A 27,769-nucleotide genomic window follows, 5' to 3' on the forward strand; every position below is an offset into this window, starting at 1 on the left:
ACTGGTCTACCAGTGTGCTCCCTGTTACAAGACAGACTGGTCTACCAGTGTGCTCCCTGTTACATGACAGACTGGTCTACCAGTGTGCTCCCTGTTACATGACAGACTGGTCTACCAGTGTGCTCCCTGTTACATGACAGACTGGTCTACGAGTGTACTCCCTGTAACATGACAGACTGGTCTACCAGTGTATACCAGTCTACCAGTGTGCTCCCTGTTACACTACTCTTAGACAGAACAAGACAAAGCTTTGTGGAAGACATCAAAGACGCGGCTGAATAGGTTTAAGTGTGAATATATATATTTTGATTATAATTCTAATGAGGGTAAACATAAGTTCAAACATTCTAATACATGTAAGTGATTATATAATATATTAAATCAAGAAAATGTTAACACGTTGAAGATTAAATAAAACATGAATCCCCCAACAACCGAATGGCTATTGCAGTAATCCTAGCATTGAGGTAAACTACAGACTTGAACCCTGTGGTTCTTATCGTTAAACTTTTCAACAGATATGCGCGTGCATATGTTACAATTTAGGGCATGGATTTCCCTTCACAAAGGGAAATAACCCCTGTGTCTGACCAGCGACCAGTCTAAATAAAATTGCAGCAAAAACGTTTGTACATTATCGTTTTACCCGTCTGCCTAACATTTGTTTATACAAATGTTGTTATGTTATATATCGATTGTTGAACTATTCATGGACATCAATGCGGTTCCTTTTCAACATAGATTAAGGACAGTTGAAAGAAATGTGCTATAGATAAGTATTCATTGTTCGTACAATAAAAACTCCATAGACCCTTGTGCATTAAAAACGTGTAAACATGTATCTCTATAGGCCGCGTCTAATAAAGCAAAAGAATGCAAAGAAGGTCTACAATGACGAATACACATGCACATGCATTAATTGCTCATTAAATGTATAACTGTTTAATGCAGCAGAGGCGATAAACTGTAATGAAACGTTTCTTTGTCCAGAAGAGAAAACTCTGGCTTGCCCCAATGTTTAAACCACGTGTCTACAATCACGTGACGTGTTAAATAGTCGTAAACTTAAGCAAATTGGCCGTCTGTCAAACATGTTTGTGAACTTTGAGTATATTTTCTTCTATAATGCTATGATTTTTCTCTTGGTGAAAACAAAATTTCGATGCTTTGTATAGCAGACGTTATACAGAAACTGTTCACATCAATATGCGTTTGAATTTCGTGAAACCGCAACTACAGCATGTAAACGTTTATTTAAAGATTTAAAAACAACACAGTGCCAATGGTATTTCAAGTTGTCTGTTAACTAAGATCCTAGAATAACGTTAGTTGCTATGTTATTTAAGGTGTCAAGCTATTAACAGCGTGGTCCTATTTCGATATTTACACGTTCCACGTGCATCTGACCTCCACCTTAAGGCACTAGACGTCTGATATTTGTTGTTTTCCTATGTGCCCCATACTTTATCAACGAGTTTCACTGATTTCTATTCCCCTGCCAAAATTCGCTAATAAGCCACTGGCGGATGCAAATTAAAATTGTTGGCAATTCTTTGCATGTTATTGTAATGTGATAAAAGAGCGTTTTATTTTATAATGAAATGTGTCAGAAAAACACTGTATCACGGGGTTAACAAGATGATGTGCATTTTTTGTGTTGTGTGAATTTGTAGAAATGAGGATAAGCGTGTTGTTTTTTTCGCAGTAAATGTTTCCTATTTTTTGTATTTTTCTAGACAATTTGTACAGGTATCTCAAACCAGCCAAGCCGAGTTGAGTTTTTTTCCCAACGACGTCGGTGTCTTGCATATTTTAGTATTACCAATTTTCAAGTATCATGATTGCAAAAGAGATGCGAAATGCATCACTGTTTGTCCACTACATTGAAGCCAACAAGTCTCATTATATATATAGCCACGGAATCGCCTTTAAACTTTGATTGCATTCTTTTGCTATTATTTGCTCTTTAGAACAGTTCATCGTTTCAATTATATTGCATATGGTGGTCAGGCGCGTAGCTGGATATACTTGATTCTGACAAAAAGTCAAAACAATCAGCCAAAGTAGCAGTATGCGTGCTTGACTACATGATCCTAAAACTGTCCATTTTACTAAAGAAAGCATCTCAGAACGCCTAGAATGCACCAGATTGCACCACGTTTTTCAAAATTGTCCAAGGGGGCATGTCCCCGGACACCCTAGCACAATTTTGAATCCACATGAATAGAAGGCTGGCTACACCCCTGGTGGTAAACAGTCTTTCTTGCAATAATTTGAAATCGAACAATGTTAAAAAGAAAAGTGCTGAAACTTTCATTAACGCTCTATACCAAGACAGTCAGAGAGAATTGTCGAACAACATTGGTGGTATTTCTTAAAAATATGTCCAGCAATTATAGTGAGGAGCTATCAATCGACTAGGATTATGTTACTCCTATTAACCTAACGGAAACCACATGTACTGTGCTTGTTTGTCGGCAAAGGTACAACTGACCGTGTCTACACTGTCGTCGGGAATTAAGGAATCGCTTAATCAATCTAGCCGACGGAGGATTGCGCTAATGGTGTCAGAATGTACAGGAGCCTACCAGGTCGCTATCTCGGGCTTCTTGGTAGTTCTTGTTCAAATACCTGTTCGGCGTCTTTCACATTTGGGAGGTCTTAACGTTTTATCGTATAGCAACTTAATTTTATAATACGCTGTGACAGTTAAAACACCCAGGATATGCGACACTATATTGGGATGATGTAGATACCAAGTTGTTACGCTGTGACAGTTAAAACACCCAGGATATGCGACACTATGTTGGGATGATGTAGATACCAAGTTGTTTACTGCAGATAAGGGATAAAAAAACATTCGCCGCATAGAGAAATAAAAAAATGTGTAAGCTCACTAACGGAATCATTGTTCACCATCTAATGAAAATGTAGCAAACCTTGTTTCCGGCCGCTGTATTATGCGAATTCATCATGGTTTTCTTTTTCTTGGAGGTTTTGTCCACATGGTAGTCCGTAAACAGCTCGCTGAAACGGAGCCCGAACTCGACGTCATCTCCGCACCCGCCCCATTTATAGTCACCTGTGAGTTTAACACAGCCATTTTATTTCCATAAGATTCAGTGTCTTACAGCAACTTCCTTCGTGTATTTGGTCTTAACTTATTATTTCCAAGAATATAATGCACACAAAATTGTATACATCATATGCTATACTGATTGTAACGTATGAGCCTCTGCTGTAGACTAACGATATTTTTCTTTTAATTTCAAAAGAATTATATATTTTAAACATTACAATTTGCCAGTTAGTGTGTATTTTAGCATAAACTTGGATTTTAATAGGCTTAAGATGTATATTTCAGCCACTTCCACTACTTAAATATTCATATTATCTTACCTGTTGGAGCCTCGCTTGGAAGTTTTCCACACGAGCACTTGGTTGTTATACCGACGCTGCACGCCCGCGCGATCGAATGCGTCAACGCTGCCGACGCCATGGCGTAAGCGAACGCTTGTTCCCGTGTTCCTGAAATATCAAACACGTAAGTGATGCAACTTAGTCGTTCAGGTACAACAGAATGTCAGGTTCTTTGCGAAAATTGAAGGCGTTTAAAGATACCACAACAACAATCACCACATCAACCACAACCATCATCATCATCATCACCATCATCATCATCATCATCATCATCATCATCATCATCATCATCATCATCATCATCATCATCATCATCACCAACATTTTCATCGTCAGCAGCAGTAGCAGCAGAAGCAGTATCAGTATCAGCGTTATCGAATTTGTGAGGTAGTTTGCAACGGATTATGTACATTCTGTGCTCATTGACCTTAGAGGCTATTAAATGGCGAACACATACACAATATTACATTAAGTTGATGTTGAACAGGTGAAGCCAATAAATAAAATTGTGGTGATTTGTTTCAACTAAGGTTTAGAAGTGATCGATAGTAAAAATAAAATGTGTTGTATCAAATGCACAGAAAATTATAAATAAAATCGAATAAGAATGTGACATATTAAACATATTGTTTTATATTTACTGCTGCATCCCTAAAAAACTATTCTAAATTAATTTAATTCATGCTTGACTTCATCAAACATTGTTTAATAGCCATAGTGTACTCATAAATGGTATTTCATATGTGTATTTTATTTAAATATGCTTTAACGCCCGCTTATTCGACAGTTCGAAACGCATTGAAAAATAAGGTAAACGTATTTACAGCAATAAAAAAACAACAGGGTTCTTTCTTTACTTCTAAATTTTATTCTACAACCAAAAATTAAATTGTAGGAAAGAAGTGCCAAGCAGTACACGAATAATGAAGAATGACTTCTGTCCTAATTAAATCTTGATTTACGGAGAAATCTTCGACATATCACCCCGATTACAATATCAACCCATTAGAAACTCAATCTTGCTGATGGTTGGGTGGTCGGGTTTATAGATGAATTAACATAAAATCGTAATCTTGTAGTAGTTAATAAATTAATAAATCGTAATGTTAAGAAGCATACACTATTTTGCTATAAAGTTGTTTAATTTTATGGATATGTAAGTGCACCCTGTCGGGAAGATAAATCATTCGCTGGTTAATTTGATGAAAAGTCAGACATTTCGGTGATGGGATATAGCATACAGCTGATTACCTTAATTTGAGTGTTAATTATTCATTCCCAAAACACTGCCTTTGATGTGATTTGATTACATACATACTATCAGCTGATGTCTTCATTTTTTATTCCAGCAATTGCAGATTTTCCAAGACTAGTGAATACAAATTGGTCTAAAATCTTAATCTATCATAGGATAAAAAGTCACTTTGATTACATGCATTTTATCAGTTGATTTCTTCATTTTTTATTCCAGAAATTGCAAATTTTCCAAGAGTTGTGATTAAAAGTCGTTATAAAATCATAATCTATCGTCGGATATAATCGGTAAAGCCACTTTGAGTTCATATTTTTAAGCAATGGATTATCACCGATTCCAATGGTAAATAATCGATTACTTGTATTGATCATTGATTTATCCCTAGCATTGATTCAACAGATTTTGGAAACCCTATAATAGGTAACAAACCGAATTGTAATGTAAGTATGCATATATTAACGTTCAGTCTGTCTGTATTTTGTTTTTGTATAATGTGACGATGAGCTGTTTATGCGTATGTCAAAATAATGGTTCTGTTCTATTCTGTTCTATAAACTCAAAACTGGACCAAAAGGGTAGCTTGTAGATCATGATGCGGCTTATATTCAGTCTTAACATTTATAGTCATGACCCCACTGTGAAACTCATCTTACACCATGTAATTTCATTTTCAGTGTGTATGATGTAAAGATCCAGACAGTATTGTTCCTTAAGAATGTTAATATTAGTGTTTCATCCTAAGATGGCGTCGATACCCGCTGTGAACTATTTTCTGCCGGAGTGAAAACAGGCGATAAATTACTACGCCTTGTCAAGAAGTACCGTATTTCTATCATATGGTAGCCAGGCGTCGCCGCAAATATTCAGTGGAACGTTATTTTATCAGTTTACGCATACATAGTTGACGTTTATTTTGCATATGAAAACAACCTACAGGAAATAATAAACCCAGGGAAAAAACATACAACACTGATGCTGTCTCACTCAAAATGTCTGGCTTGGGTGGATTTGTGAGCCAATACAATCCCAATCTATGGATTGTCTTGTACTTAAAACTAACTTATAGAAAAGGTGCTTTGTTTACCATACGTATACAGGCGCGTAGCTAGGGCCATGTAGGGATTACGCAGATCGATTGAAGGATAGCATATTGACCCCTTCACCCCCTACTCCACTTTCGCTTTTGATTTCAAATTCGGGGGTTTTGGTATGACAAAAATGTCGACCTGTCAAAATTTCATTACGCAACTGCGTATCTGCGTATAGTAAACTACGCGCCTGGTACCAGTATTGACGATTTAAGTAACATTGACTAAAGTAATTACAATAGAAATAGAGTGTGTTTGGTATTGTTTTAATTTCATACAATAATGATGGTATGCTCAACATATTAATCAATGTTTGCAAGTAGAAATAACCAAAATATTGAAAGTTGCAGAATATGAACGTCTCCAGAACAAATATTTGGGAAAGAATTGTAGTAATTGTTTTGATATCTATAGACAAAATAAGTGAAGTACAGAACGTGACCTTGCAGAAGAAAATGAAAAAGAAAATGGCAGAACTATTAGTTTGACAAATGAAGACGTACACCTTGTAGCCAGGTGCATCAATGTTTCGGATTTCCAGCTCCAAAATAAACATTTAATCAACCTCCGTCATAACATTTCAATCATTTTATCTAGCCGTGCAAAGCATTCTTACATGATAAATTTCCGCAATTTTGTCTCATCAATGTCGAAAAACCGAAGAAATTCCAAAAACAATATTCAGTAGTTATGAATAATGACAAGAAATTATAGTGGAAATACAAGGCATTCACCACCTTCGCTAAGGGTAAGAGGGTTAACGTGTAATCTTAATTTAGTTTGGAATTATAAGATATCTGGTTCGATAACAAATGGGAATCGTTATTAAACTATGGGGTACAAATGCGTCGTAGCTTTATGCCAAATGAACATCTTAAGTCGGAGAATAAATCATGTACCTTCAACACATCAAACGAGATATGAAAATGTAATATTTGATTAATTTGAGAGCATCCAGGTTTTTAGCGCCTATAAAAATATCTTAATGTTCTATTTGTCAAGATACGATGAGAACGTTTCTGTTTTGAAACGAGTTTTACCAATTTGTTCGTCTTTATACGCACGATAAGGAAATAATCTCACTTAAGTTAATCTACTCGTTGTCGGTGGTTTTTAAAAACACTAGCTTTTTCAATCTACCCAAGGTTTGCCGTAGAAAGTCTTCGAAGGCCGATGCTACAGAATCCTTACAACCGTATTTCAACAAGCCATTATTTCGATTTTACGATGTCAGCACCATCGGTACTTACCATTAGGTAATTAATGCACCTTTTGAATGTACAAACAGACGAGACTCGTTATGTCGAAGTCGTCGGGACCTCCGGAAATATTTCGAGGTAACGAACGTTTGACATAACCAATTTACCAAATAAAATATAAAAAAAAACCATTATGTTCGACATAACCAGAACAGTGTGATTACAGAGGTCGACATAACGGATTTCGACCGTTTTTGAAAATGTTTTTATGTGCACATTATTTTAGATAATTATATTTCGATTTGTTTAACCATCCACTTTTTTACGCTGTTCCACGTGCTCAAAACCAAAACAAAGACTTGTCTTCCGAGGTAAGAAACATTTACAGTAAGGTACATACCACGCTTGAGGTCCTTAGTAAGTTTGGGCGCCTGGGACAGCGATGAGCAATTCCACCTGCGGTCATAAAATTGGCGCGTACAAGCATCGATGCCCTTGCCGCTGGCGATGGCCACCGTTCCCATAAGATCTAAGTGCCCCTGGCAGAGTTTGATCTGTTGGGAGGATAGGCCATACGACTTCCGGCACTCCTTGCCGTTCGTCCACGTCTTCTGACGGTTCCGGTACAGTGCCCTGAAAACGGAAGTGGTGAATTGAAGTCATGTGAAGAAGAAGAAGAAGAAGTAAAGAAGTTTAACATTTAAGTTTGAATATAAGGCCATCAATATATATACATGTACTTTTGTTTGGCCGGAGCCCGACCGACTCACAAAATGCTCCCACTCCCATTCCCCGGTTCTCCTGTTTAGTGGTTAGGTCATTATTTCACAAATAAAACAGTTAAACATCATTTGTCTAAAGACCTTCCCACAGAAAAGTGTGGGTAGGGCAACTGCTAAGAACTTAAAAAAACACATCTTACAAACTGTAAGTAGGTATAACCATTTGCACTGAAGTTTATGGATTTCACAAGCAATTTGTTGTTTCGGGGTACAACTAAAATTAGAGGTACAGAAAAACACCAAATCAAATAAATAGCGTCTTCCTGTCGTGTTTGAAATGAATTTTCTAGGCGTTACGTTCAAGACATAAATAAGAATTTACGAGTTTCAGAGTTTATTGTCTACTTTTCAAATTCAATCAGCTTAATGAGACATTTTTCACCGTATGTCAGCCATTCCAAATCATTTTAATGAGAAAATAAGTCTGAAAACAGCCATTTGAAGCATCATAAAATATCCCCTGCGCCATAACACTTGAAATATGCACGATATGACTGCTCATTATCCATAATCAATACAACACACAGTAAATAAAACAGTCTAATAAGTTTAAATTTAATAGGAACTTATCAGTTTTTATTTTCCAGTTTATCTTCTTAGTTTATGAACAGAGGTTGTATTTCTCTCTATAGAGCAAGAATCTGGATACGAATTTCATTATTTTTCCTGTGTCTGTCTTAGATATGTGAATTATTTTACAATAAAACAGAACCATTTTGACAGACAAGTTTTCTTCTAAGACTCTCGTATATATGAAAACATTCATGCTTTTCTCTGATTGGTTTATCTCGAATGACCCTGTAGTGACCTTTTTACCTTCAGTCATTATTTTCAGTGCTGAAGATAGTACCATTGCTAATGAGAAAATGTTTATATATTCGGCATATAGTACACTATTTAAGTTTATGGAATCTTCAAATAAGAACAAGGGTATATATAACAAAATTCTTGGTGAACGGTTCTTAAGGGCCTTCCACAGAGCAAAACATGGTATGGTGTGCCAAGACATATTTTTTTTCAAAGTTTCATTTTTCTATTAGTTTTTAGGTTCAATTTTTAGCAATCAAAATCCATCAACCTTTGAAACATCTGTGTTAAAAGGAGTTGAACAAATTTTACGAAAGAAAATTTTATCAGATTATGACTGATAGTGAGAAAGCATTTGTATTTTTTTGCAAGTATTATGGATTGGTTGTGATTGTTTCTATTTGATAAAGATATTTCCATCTTCGTAACCAGGAAATGAATTTAATTCAATACTTTTCATTGATTTTTTTTAATATTTGAAATTATCTCAAAATAGATCACCAAGAAATCACAGAACATCGTTTAATATGCACTCTGGAAATTTTGACACAAAAACATGAATATTTAGATTGCGTACAGACTTATCAAAATCATGATAAGGCTTACTTTCCGTATTACACTCAAACATGTTGCAAAGGCTTGAAAAAGAGTGTTCCATACCCTCGGACGTAATAAAACATGAACTTTTAAAACATTTAAATAGTTTGCCTTCCCCAATCACTTTTGTACTGCAGGCTATTATTAATTATTGTGTATTTAAAGATACCCTAAGCAGTGAGAACGAACATGCACGAACAATAAACACCGGTAAATATATTGTTGTGTTTTTTTCTTATAAGAATATCTAAGTACAATTTAAAAAAAACCCATACTTTTGTTCATACATTACACTTATCTTTAATAGTGCTACTAAGTGTTCAGTGTGTTATATACAGAGCAGTCAACAACTTTCCTGGTCCGTCCAGTTCCTATATTTATAGGTACGGCTTATTAACCGTCGGAGGCAAACATAATTTCATCTAATCTTCTTCTCTCTAAGAAAACACAGATAAGACAGAGAGAAACAAATAGGAAATGTGTATCTACAAAGAGATCCCGTCGAGTCTCATTTTCCTTTACATTTTGTAGAAAATGATTGAAATAAAAAATAAAAAAATAAAAAATAGGCTCCATGAACAGTATTCAGCTACGCATATTTGCGGCGGGTTATTATTATTATTATCATTATTAGTTTCCTTGACTTCAATGAAGTGTACAAGTTTATCTTTCATCGGTTGCACGAACTAAGATTCGAATTTGGGTAATAGAAGACATAAATATTTTCGTCTGAAGCCAATTTGTCATGACCAACACGTCTGATTTGAAAGTTTGACAGGCGCTTGGCTCATCCGTTTACAAGACCAGATTTTATTTTGGCACAAACTCAACGGCTCAGAATTTTCGAGAAAAAATGTGAGAATGATATATATATTAAAGTATGTCAGATTTCTTTTACAAGTCGTTCATGTCCATGATTTGCAAACATTGATTTTACAGATAATTTCAGGGGACATTATTTAGTGCACAGGTAAACGGTATAATTGGCAACCTCGACCAAATTATGCAAATTGAAATATTTAACATATCATTTTGGTCTTTGTGATGAGTAAGTGATGTTTTTGAATGGCATTCTCTCTATTAGAGAACTGCACAGAACATAACAGAACGAAATAGGACAGAATATGTATTTATTATACATCAAAGTTCTATACTTTTGTATAGAGAGATTCAAAAGCATTTAGACTGTCATTAATACAGACAAAACATGAATGCACTTTTCAACTTACAAGATAACGGAAAGTATACGACACTATTCAAACTGGAAAAGATGTTTTCTAGCTGTTCATTTCAAGCGTCTCTGATTGAAATCGCAAAGATTTACAATACAAATCATTGACAATGTTTGAATTAAATTATGATATATAACTTAGTTGCACATCAAAGCTGTACCGCCTCTTAAATACAAACACAAGGGTCGGTTCTCCCATTCGCAAACATTGTGAAGTGCACTCGAAAACTAGCATTCGTGATTAAACCTGAACTCATAGGGCCACCTATATTTGAAACCATAGTCGATTGATATACCAATATTCTGTTATAAAAGACACACAATCCATACTGTTTAATTGGTTGAAGTAAATTAGAATTAAACCACTGCACTTGGCATGCCAGAATCTGCTAAAATAGATACAAATTACAAATGGTTAAATATTTGAAAACCACTTTATGTCATGCACATTTTGATCTTATTAAATCGCCAGGCACTTCAATAAACATGGATATTGCAATGAAACAATGGAAACTATGGGGACAAGAATGTTACCAGGCTATTGCTTAAAGGTACAAGGGCAAATATTAAACACACGCCTAACGTCAAAAATAAGTCACAATATCGACTGATCGTTATTTTGAAATGTTGGAGTAACCGCCTTTACACATCGTATAATATATCAAATTTACAAGGCATAGTTGAACTTGCAAACATTGACTTAAGTTTGAACTCTGCTTAACCAAGAATTCAATAGATACTAATTGAAATACATGCTGATAGTATAAACCTTGATCTAAGAATATGTTTTTATTAATAGATCATATATTGTCATATAACTCGAAAGTGATTTCATAATATCAGATTTCGTCACCTCCAGCTGACAGAAATTAGATGTTTATACGCTTTTAATAATGATTATAAACCACTCAACATTATAAAAAAAAAACGTTCAACATTGATTCAAACTATAACATAACTATCACTATCCGTTTCTGGTTGAAATATTCTTAAACAAATATGTTATTTCAATTAAGTATATCTCTTTGCGCACCCCCTCTATTTGCTTACAAATCAGATTGAATATTTATATAATACGCGGCATCTTCCAAGGAAGTGATTCAAGTGAAATATGGTAATCTCATTATTTCACTGAGCGAGAACAGCCAACATAACTCCTGCATTGTACAGGTCATAAAATGAAAGATATCTGTTGCATATCAAGTTTATATTTATTAACAATTTGTTTCACTCATCAAGATGTATTTGTGTTTTTTTTTGGAAAAAAACTACGTAAATGTAAAAGTTAAACATATTTTATTATTTGTAATAAGATCTTAAATATTGTCCAATTATCGTTATCCCAAGTAGATAAATTTACAATAAATATAAGTGTCTATTTTATGTGGAAGATCAAGTTAAAAAAATAAATGCTGAAATGGAATTTTCACTGACAGCCGCCTTTGTGAGTATCATGAATGTTGCAAATGTTGTGAATGTTATAGATGAGCGTGGGAGACAAAATAAGGCCGACAAATAAAGGTCCTCCGCGGCTCCGGCCTTTGCGGTGGAGATGCGGCGAGACAACCTATGTCATTAACTCTTGGACATCAAATAATTCCGTTAAAAGTCACATAAACCATTTATACTAACAAAGATTGTTTTTAATGAGTTCTAATATGTATGTAGATATACAGACAAACCATATAGTTCTACATAAGTCTTTAAATACAGACAATGGTCTGCATTTTAAACGTCTGACCATTTGACCTAGGTCATTGGAATACACAGAGACACCCTAAAGGAAGAAAAACAGATTAAAAAGACATTAAACATTTTCGACAACCTAGTTATGTCCGTCATTAAATATCAATAATAGTGTTATTCCTAAATTGCCCATTAAACCAATGCTTTGTTCTCAACGCAGTTACCCGAAGGCGTGCGCATGCGCGTTGAAACGTTTTTGCCAAAGCGTGTAATAATAGGTTTGGTTATTGCAACGAAATCGCTGAAGGGGTTTCTGTAACATTAGAATCACTTGACGCGGTGGTCATTAAATGGCAATAATGCATTGTCCATCTGTTCAAAGATAATTTAAATAAATCGTTTAACAAATTTTATTTCCATAGTTATTGTCAAGTCAAAGTTATTTATTTTCTAAAATATAGGAGGATCAGCGTTTGCTATTGTTAATACGTAATTGAGACACAAAAGTCAAGGAAATTTAAACATTTTGACATATGTACCACGTAACTTTTTCCCTTGCTTTTATCAAGATTAAAACACTTAAACATCTGACTTCATGTGACTGACAGTTATACGTATTTAAAATGAAAACCCAGAAATAAAAATTTGACATATGAAGTTTTGTATTAGGTGCAGTGCAAGTGTTAAGATGAAGTTAATAGTCAGCATTTCCCCCGACATCTGTGTAACAAGCAACAACACTTCAAAAAGTGAAGGCTAGGTTAAACTCATTTTCATTAAAACGCACTTTGATACCTCTTGCAACTGTATTTAGCGAATATTCTCAAGTAAATATAAATCTTGAAAATGCTCTCTTGAAATAAGATCCTTCGATAGAACATGAAACAGACTGCTAGGCTGGTATTTTCTAATGATTTTCTTTGGATCTTAGAACGATGTAGCTAATCGGATAACGTGTTATTAATAACAGACCTATACAGTGAATCATTTCAATTATGTATGACAATAGGATTATCTTTTGAATAGTGAATATAAACCCAGGCTTGATTGAGAATGGTCATTAATAAAACTAAATGGTATACAGTGCAACATTGATGAAGCTAATCTGATAACGTGTTATCAATTACTGACCTTTACAATGAATTATTTTGTTTATATATGGACATATCATTAACTTTTGAATATTGAATACCGACCTTGGTTTGATTGAGACTGATCATGGACAAAACTAAATGGTAGATCAACATTGATATAGCTAATCGGATAACGTGTTATCAATTACTGACCTATACAGTGAATGCTTTCAATAATGTATGACCATAGGATAATTGTTTGAATATTGAGTATCGACCTAGGTTTGATGGACCAAACTAAATGGTAGTGCAACATTGTCAACACCCTACCCTGATCAACGAATGTTTGCCGATGTATCACTGGCTTCAGAAATGATTTACACCAAAGACAAATTACAATTTTATAAAGCACATGAAACGAATAGACAAACGTTTCCCGCCAACCTAAAATAAGCTGGGTGTAAGACATCACATTGAATTCTCTCACGTCCCGTTTCATTGATGTATAGAGCCAAGACGTCAGCACTTCTGTAACAAGGTGATAATTTACACACTGTTTAGATTTCTATTATCTTAACAAAGTCTTAAATGTCGATACAATAGTAATATGAGGAATCGTTTTTTGTGCTTTCCCTGGAATTTGGAACTTGTTAGGGGAGATTTCCTGTTCCGTGTATTCATGATTAGATGGTCTATGTCATATTGCTGGAAACGCTGTCTTGAAAAATCTGATAGTGTTACTGTCAGAATAGTTTTGCCATTCCAAATGACATGTTCCATAACCACTGCCTATTCCTTTTCTCAGTGGGGAATAGCTTGATTAGTAACGTCAACGCCTCTTGAATAGGATGAGGCAATTCTCATAGGCTTTTTGATGATTTTGATGATTCTGACGATTTATAGTTTAATACAAGACTTAGGTATAAAATATAATTCAAAAGAAACATGTGATAAATAAGAACAAATATTTTGCACCTATATAAGACAGAATCCCCTATACACCAGCCAATTGTAACCACGGCCCCCCAGGTCCGGGGGTATACATTGGATAGCCGAGGAAATGGGCCGTGTTTTTACCCTTCAGGTGGCCCCGCAGTGCCGGGTGAATGCGGTGGTTTTGGCTTTGCTTTAAATATAGTGGGGAATGGGCCTTACCTAGGGTCCCTGGGTCGCGGGGGCATTTGGCGGGGATTTAACCATCTGTTCGTCCCCGCAGGGCGGGAATTTTAGCCGGGGTTGGCTGGACCGAAAGTCAAAGTCCCCGCTATTCCCCGGACCTGGGGGGGCGTGGTTACAATTGACTGACGCATTAGCAATATGAATATACATGTATCACTTTTATTAATAGTATAAATCATGCAGCTCGGTGTTGCTACAGTGTGAAATACTTTAATTGGTATATACTATTTATCTTGCAAAAGAAGAGAGAAAGTGAAAATGGTTGGAAACTTGACCTCAAACTGGTTCAATCTCCCCAAGCAGACGGTCGGTTTTTGACGTCGAACCCAAAGGCGATAAAGCCGAGAGAACAGCAGATAAATTTCTACAACCTACTGAAGATAAGAACCAAAAAGTCGTAAAATGAGGCAAACAATATTTCTATTTCAGCTTCCCAACCGTTGATTTATAGCAAAAGTACTGCACCACAGCTGTTCCAGTCCGGGGAAAACCCAGACTGAAGTTTTCTTTGCACGGTAAATCAGTCAAATGGTGGCAATATAAGAGCCAAACCACTTTTTCTACAAATGTTGCATGCAGTACACGTTCTTTAAGTACAATTCCTCGACTGAAATATGTTTGCAATGTTCATACCAATTACCTTCTTGACATACTGGACGCCTTGGTGGTTGTAATATACATTATATACCAGACACAGACCGACAGTCCGACCGAACGACCGACCGACCGACCGACACAGACAGACAGACAGGCAGGCAGACAGGCAGGCAGGCAGGCAGGCAGGCAGGCAGACAGGCAGGCAGGCAGGCAGGCAGGCAGGCACGCACGCACACACACACACACAGAGACAGACAGACAGACAGACAGACAGACAGACACACAGGCAGACAGACATACAGACCAACACGAAAGTTCGGTAAACTACATTTAAGCAGAACTCGATTCGAATTCCACGATATCAGTTAGTCGAGTCAACTTTAAGAGGTTGCTAGAAAGTGTCTTTGGTAGGGTCAGAACTCATGACATCTATGGTTTGAGGTGGGTATCTACTTAGTATTTAACCCTCTTCCTCTCAGAAATCATTGCATTAAAGTGCAGTGCAAAAATTCATCTGAAACAGGTATAAAGCGAACATTAACACTCTGTTTAAATATCGAAAACAGTTTTTTTGGCATTTATCATCATGCGACTCGCCCATTGGAACGTATGCATCAATAAATCACAGGCCTACCCCAATAATTAATTTTCAGTCATTGAAATATGGCTTCCGTTTTGAACCAAATTTAAACAAACAAGATTGGGCAGTCATTCGTAGATGACGAGCATTTCCGTGCTAGGATTCTTGTCTTCAGTCCAGGAGGGGCATAGTTATTTTGAAAGCTTTATTTCCTGTGGAAATGTTGCTAAAATCATGGAGATGATGGAGCAAGACTTCATGGGACAAAGCCTAGGAAAACTACAGATCTTGTGACAGACAACTTATAATGCTCGGGGTAAGTGTCAGAAGATATCAAGCGACATTCAAATAGTTTTGGTTCCTTCTGGCACATTCGGAACACCTCGGCCATTTCCTATCGAACACAAACTTGGGTGTATGCCGATACATTGGTAGAAGTAGTTTTAATGTTCTTTTTTTATAATACAATGTAGTATAAGTTGCCAGTGGAGAGTATTATTGCATAAACAATTAAGATTCCATAGTGCAAAGTCACTAAGTTTGATAGCTTAAATGAAATACTATGCGATTTACTTGCAGCGTAGTTAAATGTTAAGAGTTTTGACATTGTAAACCGTCCATATACATCCGAGGTTGTTCTCGATGGGAAATGGCCGAGGACTTTCGAAAGCTTCTGTCATTAACCCCACAACTATGGATATAAGTTATAAGTAAGATATTCGACTTCAAATTCATACAAGTTCAAGTACATTTTTATAAGCACCAAATGATTCATTAAGAGGATCTAAAGATTTAACGGAGATCTGTACAATGTGAGTGGAGATTTAATTTTATGGAACAAATTCAAATGAGATGAAACTACACATGTACGCAGAAACCCCGTGAACATCATTGTCATTTATTGAAGGTGATATATGGTCACCGATTGACAAGATATTCAAACTAGATGACCCTGTTTCACCCTGACGGACGTATAAGTAGAGTAGCTGCCCCCTACCCCATCCGGCCTCCACCCTTTGGTACGCGGTATTTTGGGGAGTAATTAGTCGGTACTCAGGAAGGTTTTCTGTACGCAGATACTTTGACATTACACATACGCAGACTCGCGAAATAGTTGCATTTAACTTGTTACGCAGGATTCTGGTAGAAAATGATATACAATACCAAGACCATAACTTTACCAGAAACAGAAATATGTAGATCATGCAAAAGGTAAGTTGAAAATATAGCTTACAGAGCAAGAATTTCACTTTATTAACCTTTATATTATAAATCCTCTTTTGGTGTAATACCCATTGATAAGCTGCGCATTCCCGTCGCAAATGTGGTTACCACTGAAACTGCAGTTTAAAAGGACACAGAAAGAAAAAAAATCATGCTTGTATAATGTCTTAAGCATATGAAGATACAATTGAAAACGACAAGTTAAAACTGGGATGTCAAAATCCGACTGCGGAGTGCAGAATAGTGTGTATCGTGCCAAATTGTTCACAAACGCCAGCCATAAACACTGATTGTTTAACTTTTTTCTCCATACCGCGAAACCGTAGACACATTCGTTTTCTAAAGAAGAATGTTAAATGGCGGTAAGAAAAACAAACAAAGTAATATTGTTGAACAAGAATGCTTTTGCCCGTGTTTTTGTTATGAAAATGGTCGATCTATTATCTAATAGATGCGAAGACAGAACGCGCGCGTGTTGACTTTATGTTACAAAACTGCAGATTAAATGTGCATTCTTGGGAAGCAATTCTCCTCCAAGGAAGACATATGGGTAGACTTTCCTCGGGAACGAACAACCGTTTTAAATATTTAGTTAAGATTTGAAAAAGCAGACTAATCTGCACATTAGCTACAGATTCTAAGAACATTTTTTACATTCAGCAATAAAAAAGTGTGTGTTTTATTTAAAGGAAAAAAAAGTAAAAGGTTTGAATTTTTAAAAAAGTCCCATTTACAGTATGCGAACAAAAACCTCATTATTGGTCGCTTTTTGAATGATTAATGATTGGACATTTATACGTGAATCACATATGAGCTAAGGGTCTAACCTCGCAAGAATACTAATACAAATTACATTTCCCTGAAACGTCAAATAAATAACAAAATAAATGAAATACTAAATAGCGACATACACAGTACGGTAACGTTTTTTTTACCGAGCGCGTGAGATGAAAGATTCCCGCGCCCTATAACAAATTGTAGACGACGAAACATGACATGTGACGAACAAGGTGAAAATAAATGGATGGAAGTTCCAGTAAATCAAGAAAAATATGCCGAACAAACGCTGGAAAAAATGGTAAGAGGAGAGACACGGCTGTGTGATCTATGATGCAACATATACTGTTTGCTTTGGTAAGAACTATTTTCTAGAAAATATTTCTTATGCGTTTGCCTTCTAAACTAGAATATAAAATGCTCTCTTATTTCATCTTTTTCAAGTTTTTAAGTCACTTGTATCATTGGAAATTGTCTAAATAAACCAAGAGAGGCTAAACAGGTTTTTAATAATAGTATAAAATAAACTTACTGTGTTTTTACGTAATTTACAAGTTTAGTGTTTAACGAATTGTTACAAACTTGTAAGTATGTATTTATATGATATAACATGTATACACATATTTCAGATTGTTTCAAACCCCGGTATCGTTGCCTGAACATTCCAGTGTTGCGTAAACGAAATAAGAGGCAAAAAACTGGCGAGCATCAAAATAACATCAAGGTAGTAAATAATTCCGTGTCTAATAAAAAGTGAGAACAATAATTGGTTTTGCAGGTTTTCATTTTAACTAAATATTTACTTAAACCCGACTTGTCTGCAGATCCCCTGCCTCTTAATCATTACAACTGATGTACAGGTCTGGGCCAGGCGATACCCGTTAGGTTACACCGTGATGATACATAGTGAATGTGTTGAATTTCATGAAAGAAAGTACGACACATAGAAAATAGTACAACGCATCGTTTTCTGTTTTTTGTTTCTTGTTTCTTTATCGTAGATTCATCGACCTCATTTAGGATGAAAAGAAAAAAGAGAGTATATTTTATTTTAAAAAACCCACACACTTGTGTCGTGTTACCAAACTTCGTAATGTTCAGCCTAATTACCATTACGCTTTTTGAGCACTTGTGATAGTTATTTTTAAACACAGACTTATATAACCATATTTGTTTTGTCTAAAAAGTAGTGGCAACATGTCGTTTATACAAATATGATGATACATGTTTAGTGTGAACGGTAACTTCGGTACATGACAAGTGGCAATTGTTTCTTTCAATGAAGATCTGACGATATGCATTTAGTCTCTACAGAAGTGGCAATTATTATTATTCTGACTGTAGAGTATTAAACGGCGAAATTTCATTAATCCAATCCAATTCTTACGATAATTTGCCAGACTAAAGAAAAGTGGCAACAGTTTTTATACAAATATGACAATGTTGTTTAGTCTGAAAAGACGTATTATAGTAGCAATAGTATCTCTTTCAAGGTAGATATAAATGTTAAGTCTTTTATGGTCTATATAATAAGTGGCAACATTCCTTTATGCAAATTTGACGATCTGTACTTATAGTATGTTGACTGCGGAGCAGGGGCATTTTAAATACAAATGAACGACATTTGCTTAAAAGTTTAGTTTGATAACTATTGGCATTAATTTATTTTCGATACAATTTTGATTATTGTTTTTTCAGTAAAAAATGGCAATAGTTCGTATCAGGAAATGTACGGTAATATCGAAGTCATTCAAAGCAATGAAAATTATCAAATAAGCACGTCCATTGAATAAAAGCATTGTGTTTTTTAAAGCTTCCTTAGACTTAAATTTATGATAAGCAAACGAATCAACACACGAAGGAATGAAAACTATAAATCCAAAGTACAAAATGCAGACGGGTATTAAATTACATCTGAGAGTAAAATAATAAATTCTTCCAAATTGCATGTGAAAATGTGGAATTTTATAATTGGCTCAATAGATCAAGTAAAAAGTGATCTGATTTGCATAAAGATGGGTAAAATAATATCCTTTGGTTTAAAATGCACGGAACGATAGTTATAATCATTTTAATTTCAATTTAGATGACAGTGTCCATTACGAATGGTAGGGTGCAGTATTTTACGATCATTAAAACCCACACCCTACTGAGCCCCTGACAAATTTACAGGGGCATATAATTAGTGGGCGACTTTTGGGTTATTTAAAGGCATCGTCGTGATTTATTTACAGCTGCATAGCTTAAGAATCAGTTGCTATCACGGTCTGTATGTTTGTATTCGAATATTTCTTTTGATAATATTCGTCCAGTCTTCTTTTTCGTAGAGAGAGAGGTTACACCAGAATGTTCATTAACCACAGTATAAGTATATTATCACATACACAAAACTGGTCCTTTCAATCCGGTTCGAGCCAACGATGATATCGAGCCATGCGATATCGAGCCAATGAGTTTCGACAGTATTTAATTTATAGTTGTGAAGTTTGTCCACCTTATTCCCTAATGTTGGTGAAGGAACATGTGCTTGCCTACCAAAGTATACCCGTTTTCGGAGTGTTTTGCCTACCGCGTACACCCTCTTGCGTACCAATTCTCATTTAACTGACGTGTAGGATAGCGCAAATTGAAGTCGGGGTGCGTTATTAAAATTCTTAGCAAAATTTCACTTGTTCAACGCATGGACGCATTATGTAATTTCAGTGAGATCCTACTAATCACCTGCACGGTGTTTCCAAATGTTACAAATTATTCTGCAAGGGTTACCCGCCGGGAAACTTGTCAATTATTGAAAGGTAAACATTTGCAACACACACAACACATTCAGGATGATTTTAAGGTGAATGAATTGACATATGAAATATATAAATGCGTTTTTTCGGACATTAACAGCGTCAGTCATACAAACACTTTCTCAGTAATCTGACAAGTATTTACCTAAATGAAGAACAAATTGATGTGTGTTGAAAGTTAACGTTTAAATGTCACTGTAACACAGTTGCACTTGCCTTGTTCATTATTTAACTGCCTATGTTTATTAATACACAAGTGGCAGTCTCAATCAGAGAAGCTGAAGCTATATTTTGCTACATTATTATAAAGTTGAAACTCGCTATGTCTAACTTTTTTATCTCGATGTACTGGTTATGTCGATTTTTATTTCAAAAGTGTTTGGATTTGTTAGATATGTGTTGTATGTCGGTTATAACGAATAACCGTTATCTCGAAGAATTTCATGAATTCCCAACGACTTCGTCTTAGCTATTTCTGACTGTATAAATTATACATAATATAATTATAATCATTTACGATTGAATTGTACAGATACGGACACATATGTATAATAAACAAAGAAATGTATATATAAATATAAAGTAATAAACGCCTATGTATTGTTATGAAGTTATAATATAACTTAAAGTCAATAGTCATACTATTGTCTATTAGGAAAAGAATACGTTTCTTGAGTTTAAAACAAGTTCAACGAAATTAACCTTAGACTTTATGGTAAAATGGTATGTTTTTATAATTTTGATTCTAAAACCATTAGTTTTAAAACAAAATAATTATTTCGATCTTACTCGAAAAGAAACCAAATATATCGGAAAAATATATTGCTGATTTTGTTTAAACTGCATGAAAAGAATGCATCTTTAGTTGTGCATAAATTTTCCAAACTGCACCAAAGAATGCTTCTCACCAAACCATCTGCTGCCAATGCTTACGTCTTGTGCCTCACTGTAGCCTGGAGACAGTTGGAATTAGAAAGATTCAATTTCGCACAGAATTATGTGAAATTATCCATTGGTTCTCATGGACACTTGAAAACTCCGCATTAATGAATATTATGTAAATTCATCACTTCAACTCCTATATAATTTGTAGAAACTTGAATAAGTGGAATCCTTTGTGTAATTTTACAGTTTTCATGAAAATTAGAGGTTAGTGTCGCTTGATATTGCAATTTTGGGTTAACAATGTAATATCTTATTTACCCGCTGTCCCAAAGTCTCTTTGATCCAAGTGTCCCCATAAAACGGGGCTATCTTTTGGCAAGACGTTATAACTAAACCAAATGATTGTCTTTATTCTGTGACAGCATGCTACTCAAACACGTTGTTTATTACATTCCATGGTTTGTAGATCATTTGTTCTTTTATAAAATAGTGTTTAAAGCAGAAGCGGTGTATATGTGCCTTGTATTTTCCAGCATGGTTATCATAAGGTGTTCAAATGAACAAGATCAAGAATAGGGCTTTTGTCCCTAATATCATAAACTTTGATAACATTAACTCTTAGGAAATATTGCCGGGAAAAGCATACTTTTCTAATAAATAAGTTGGCCTTCTTGTGGTTCTTTACACATCATCTTGTACAGAACTATTATATAAGTGTGCAATTGGACGTATGGCCAAGTAAAAGACAGACAGACAAGAATACAGACGGACGGATGAATATGCGATGTAGTTAATAGCACTAGTCGCACAAACTTTTATATGTTTGATAGACAGAAAACATTATATATACGACAACAGTTGTGAAAAATGTTTTGGTATGCTTTTCGACAAAATAGAGCATTTTCTTTCATTTTTTAAAATACTTAATATTAACAATCGGTCTCTAATCTGATAACGCGTTATCACTGAAACATAGAGCGCATGTTTCAAATGAAATTAATGTGTTGGATATCTGACCCTTTAAATCGTGACAGAGTCCCTTTAAAGCGTGAACGAGTCGCGTAAAAACGTGAACGAGACTCTTTAAAACGTGAACCAGACATTTTAAAAATAGAACGAGACTTCTAAACGTGAACGAGTCCCTTTAAAACGTGAACGAGTCGCGTAAAAACGTGAACGAGACTCTTTCAAACGTGCACGGGTCATTTTTAAAATAGAACGAGACTTCTAAACGTGAACGAGTCCCTTTAAAACGTGAACGAGACTCTTTAAAACATGAACGAGACTATTTCATACGTGAACGAAACTCTTTCATACATGAAAGAGTCCCTTAAAAACAAATAGAACACATATTACAATAGCTTCAATCTAAACAGGTGGTCTTCATGAGAGAGAGAAAAAACGAATAATTTACCCATACTTATAAATGATAAGTGCACTATAATGTTGCATGTGTTATTTCACGGTCATTTAAAGGCAGTTTGTCATAATAAAGTTATAAAACTCCTTAGTTTTCTTTAAGCTTGTTGAGGTGCATTTGAAGTGTTGAATGATATTATTGTATATCAATATTTAATACATGGTTGAAACGTTGTGAAAATATTTCACGACAAAACAGTTTTTATTCGTTTATTTGATTTTCGCCTTTGAAATATGATTCCTTTGTATATTTTGATGTCTCAACGAATTTTCATCATATTGTGATTCAACATAGCCTACACATTATTCAGTTTATCATTCTTATGTATAACATCTTTCTCTGTCTGTTTGATAGAAAAACCAGTCTTTTAAGTGCAAATAAATTGATTGAAAAAAAACATGCCCTTATAATTATACGATGAGATACTACGTGCCTACTCTTACTGTTTTTACGAGCGGATTTCGTACGAGGTATTCCTTCATTTGATAAAACACAGTATTTTGTAAACCGGAAAATCTAATTTTGTTGGTCAGTTTTAAAGACAAAAAAGCTCTTTTATCAATGTAGCAGCCGAGAAATTCCCCATCTACCCCATCAACCGCCCCGTATTAAACAAACGAATTCCTCATGCGAAATCGTACAAAACTAACATTAGATTATGTGCAGCATAAAAAATAACGGGTTTTAATGAGAAAGTTATAAGATAAGAGTGTGCATTTTAAATTATAAACCTATATTATTTAATTGAAATATTATGCCACCAATATGCTTCCAGAATTATGTTTTTATTCAAAACCGATGCACTGACATTTTAAATTAGTTGTAAATTTAAAGCTAATATTATTCGAGTTAAATTTAGTTGAATACATTCACGATTACATTTAAAATTACTTTAATTGGTTGTAATAGGCAGAAAATGGGAATTAAACTGTGAGATGTTAAAATATGTATCTATAAATCAGCTTTAATGTTCATTAAGGAAACATTACTGGCTTATGAATATTAATAATTAAATAAGCAGCATTTATGTTACAATATTTTGACTGTAATTTGAAGATTCTTCTGACAACATTACTATAGATCACCGAATTGACGTCAATTCCAGAAACAACACATACATACACGTGTGTCATTCTCCTCGTTCTTAAATGTCATCTTTTGAAACAGATTTCTATAATAGCATGTCCATCATATTACATGTACTTGCATACAGTGAGTCTATCTGACTGTATGTCTGTATGTCCGTCTCCGTCCGTCTGTCCGTCTTTCTCTTTTACTTTTACTTTTCTTTCTATCTTGCTTACCAAATGGAACTATTTCGAACTATTTCTAACGTTAATAGTATCATAACTCTGATAAGAAAATATGTCCTAAGTTCACTTTCAATTTTTAGAACAGTAATCATGTAAAAGACTTCGACTTTTTTTTAGACTTTCTGATAATATTGCACAAACCGGCAATGTAAAAAGTAACTACTAAATTTTGTTGTTGTTGTTGCTGATGATGTTGTAACAATAAAAAGGTACTTACAGCCATTTAACCCCTGAGCATCTGTCCACATCCAGGGCTAGTACTATAAGTACCACACTAATAACACAGTAACTCCATTCCTTTATATACATGGCGGTAGTGCTGTTCTATTCGTCGTCGTTGCTGTTGTTGTTGCTGATACTGATATATGACTTTGATGTCGGCTTCTCAATCGTTGATATTTCTGTTCACTTTGCTTATTTGGTTTCGCTTATTATTTTCATTATTATCACTGTAAATTAGTAAACATTTTTTGTCACAATATGTTCTGATGCGCCTCCCATGCGTAAATTATGGAAATTAATACAACTGGTTGTCGCCCAAGTTGCACGATTGATAAATTTAAGTATTTATTTATTTTTTGTTTTGCATTTAAGTACGAGAAAACTATTTATCAAAATAATAATAATTATAATAATAAATCACTTGTGTATATCTCTTTCTTTATACTGGACACACCCCACTTGTGTTAAATTAAGAAATAATAAATCCAATACAAGTTATCTGTTATCATTCAGATTTTCAATTAACATCAATAAAACTTCAATCACTTTTCAATGTTTCATCTATAAGCATTATCCACTAATTGCAAAAAATAACACTCCAATCCTTGTAATTTAAGTATATTATTTGTTTAATTTATTTCTTACACATCAGTCGCTCTGTGAGAATTTTCCTCAATGGTACCCGATATTCCACTGAATACCGTTTTAAGGCAGTGCAAGGGATCCGCACAATAGCAATGCCCAGTGTAAAATGTCAGGTATTCGGTTCACACCTTTCCCACTTTACTTTTTATTGTGTACTTTGTTACCTAATAAATGCCACGCGCCTCTGTTTAACACCTCTTCTTCAACGAACCATATGTCCCGTGTAAAGAAAACAACAGTTTTTCTTTCTTCTTCTTCCTCAACCAAATGGTTTCATTTTCGTCCAGATGTTAGTAAAAAGAGATCAATCAATTATTCCACAGCATTGTTTCAGTAATTTGTTAAAATTGGATTAAATCTTAGTAACAATCCAACTTTCTTGGACGTCTGGTAAGAAATTCCAAAAATCCAGATTTCTACTTAATTTTACACTAATCTTCTTTCAAAAGAACGTTAATAAAAAACAATAGCGGATATGCACGGTAAACATTCCGGTTAATCAATTCAAGGTATCTGTATGATTTTTGTTCACAGTATTTCCATAGAACAGTGGACCTCCCAACAAAAATGCCCGTATCCCCCAAGTGAAACACACCCCGAAATATGCATTAAAACACACCGGTATGCACTTAGGGTCACTGCGGCGGTTAATCCTAACGGCCAAATTTCCGCTGATTTTCACTTTCCAAACATCCGCTAAATTATCGTCGCGGAAAACACCAATTTTAGCAAATAGTTCCTCTGCACTATTTTCTTCTGTTTTATATTTTTCTATAATTTATTCGCAATTCAATTAAACTTCAATTAAAAAATAGCCGATTTTTACTCTGTAAAATATCCTTAACCAAAATTTAAGCTACACTATCAGTAGCTTTCGTCTCTCAAATTGCACATTTGTTTGAATGACACAGAAGTATACATCGTGCTATCATGACGCTGAATAACCTTTTGTAAAAAAGAGAAAATAAACAAAACTTAACTTTCTTGAATGAAATAGAGAAAACTGAGTTGTTTAAATGACAACCACGATAAAAGCACACGCTTTATCCGATCAGGATGCAACCTTTCATTGGCTTTCACGAAAATAATGTATCGTTTTTCTACCGCGGTGGAGTTATATTATAGTCGAGAGTCAATTCCGAGGTTAATGTGCGTTCCGCTATCGTAGAATGCGTTTTTGACTTCTGATTGTTAATATTATGGGCATTATGCGGCTGATTTCACTGCAAGAAAACCATTTAAATAGCATGTAATGAGAATTTAGCGAAATGCTTTGAATTTTAACAGTGTTTCGAACCAGTTGCATCCGGTAAATGTAAAAAAAAGAACGCGTTAAAGGTACTTCTCGAATACGTCAACTCATGGTAATAATATTCGGGGAAATTCAGCGTTGGGAATAATCCTCAATAATAAATTAATTCACAAGCGCATAGCTAATTATAGTGATCCAAATATACCAGCAAAGGTTTACTGCGCGTTGCAAAATACTGTATTGGTTTTGCTAACGTATGTGAGAGGAGGGATGCGTGCACCGTCCGAGGAATGTATCCGGAACGTGGCCGTCACGCGCGGCTGACGTCACTGAGATGGCGATCAATCAACGTCACGTTCCACGAACATCAACGCCCTCTCTTGTCCAGAACTGTTATCCATAGGTGAAACAATGAAACCCTTTATAAAATAGCCTGGAAGTTGGGCGCAGTTTGTATTTCTTTATAGTATTGCTTTACTTCAGAAAGCAATAGTTGGTCTTGGCTCCCATGACTATGTTATATTTTCTAGCTCTGTTATAGATTTGTAGGTCAAAATTGAGGGTGGGGTGTCTTAGAGGCTTGATAGGAAATTAATGTCGAAATGTTCCATCGTATATATGGTGTATATCAAGTCCCCTACGTGAAGAACATGTTATGAGGTAGGGGCTATTTTTCTTCCGGTCTCTGGTCACGGCATGTCGGGACTAAACAAGCTTCTTTGAAGCGTTCCTTTTGAAATCCTTTACATCAAACTTGCACGAGGGATTCCGAAACACCCTTGGACTTTAACGGCCCTCTTCCATTGTCCAGTCCCCTATCTGCAAACAGAGATAATAGAGATTTTCAGATTGACATCGGCAATAAATCGTTTACTGCTTTGTGACCGCCTTTGAACACCTCATTACCGTAGACCGCGGGCAATGTCGTAAAACGTCCGAAAAGCTAAATAAAGGTCAGTTCCTGTTTACGACTGCGGTTTTATTTTTATGCGTTTTTGCGCCCCTGGTGCAAAAGTTTTACGACTCGAAACACAAGCCCATGAAAGGAATTACATTGCGTATCAGAGTTCAAAAAGTTTTATTTTGTTGACATTTGGTATCTAATTCATTCTAATGATGTATACAAATCAGTTTAGACAAACATGATTAGATTTAACCCCGAGGTTTTCACACAAGCAAAGAAAGTGAATGAAACGAAAACTAACAAAAAGTTTTACTTCTTTCATTACATGTAATTTAAAATAGGGAATTTAGTCATAAAATTTCAATCCTAGACATATAATTGTTTATTATCATAAGCAAGGCTACACCGTCTAATCCGTCTGGACCAGAAAAGAACCCATTTACTTAAAACACTTATGAAACTTCTTTAATTAGCGCTTTACGGGATCCGACCTTTGCTAGACGGAGTAAAGGATAAGACAAGATTTTGAAATCTCTTGAATGTTTACTTAATATTTTATGAAACAACATCAAACCCTGATCAAAAGTATTTTATTTAAAATAGCGCGAATGCAGTCCATAATCTGTGTTTGCACAGGCAATTAAGAATGTTCTTTCTGACGGGCTTAGGCCAAAAGTATGTCAACCTAACACTTGAAAAGTTGCCGAGTTGAAATTATTAGCTACCTTGATAGTTTAATTGCTTACTTGTATTTTTAATTGGCGAGTATACATTTTGTTTGATCGGACCTTTCAGTCATATGTCATGGAAGAATGGGTGCGAATTTTCAAACAAAAAGCGC

At 35.1% G+C, this 27,769-nt stretch overlaps 1 protein-coding gene across 2 annotated transcripts in view; it reads right to left on the reverse strand.

Moving 5' to 3' along the window:
* The window catches only part of LOC128219560 (protein Wnt-11b-2-like), a 50,166-nt gene that overhangs the window by 3,206 nt on the left and 19,191 nt on the right, over window positions 1-27,769 (reverse strand). Inside the window, exons 2-6 of one of the 2 annotated variants that reach the window (XM_052927380.1) lie at window positions 26,115-26,843; window positions 24,123-25,717; window positions 7,363-7,595; window positions 3,400-3,528; window positions 2,940-3,082 (exon numbers count right to left, since the gene is read on the reverse strand). In XM_052927380.1, the coding sequence (XP_052783340.1) occupies window positions 2,940-3,082; window positions 3,400-3,528; window positions 7,363-7,595; window positions 24,123-24,214 (597 nt within the window). In that variant the 5' untranslated portion in view covers window positions 24,215-25,717; window positions 26,115-26,843. Of the gene's footprint in view, window positions 1-2,939; window positions 3,083-3,399; window positions 3,529-7,362; window positions 7,596-24,122; window positions 26,004-26,114; window positions 26,844-27,769 lie in introns of those variants that run through there. The other variant, XM_052927378.1, reaches the window with a different exon arrangement.

The sequence above is a fragment of the Mya arenaria genome, chromosome 15, assembly GCF_026914265.1.
Source record: "Mya arenaria isolate MELC-2E11 chromosome 15, ASM2691426v1".
Taxonomy (NCBI): Eukaryota; Metazoa; Mollusca; class Bivalvia; order Myida; family Myidae; genus Mya; species Mya arenaria.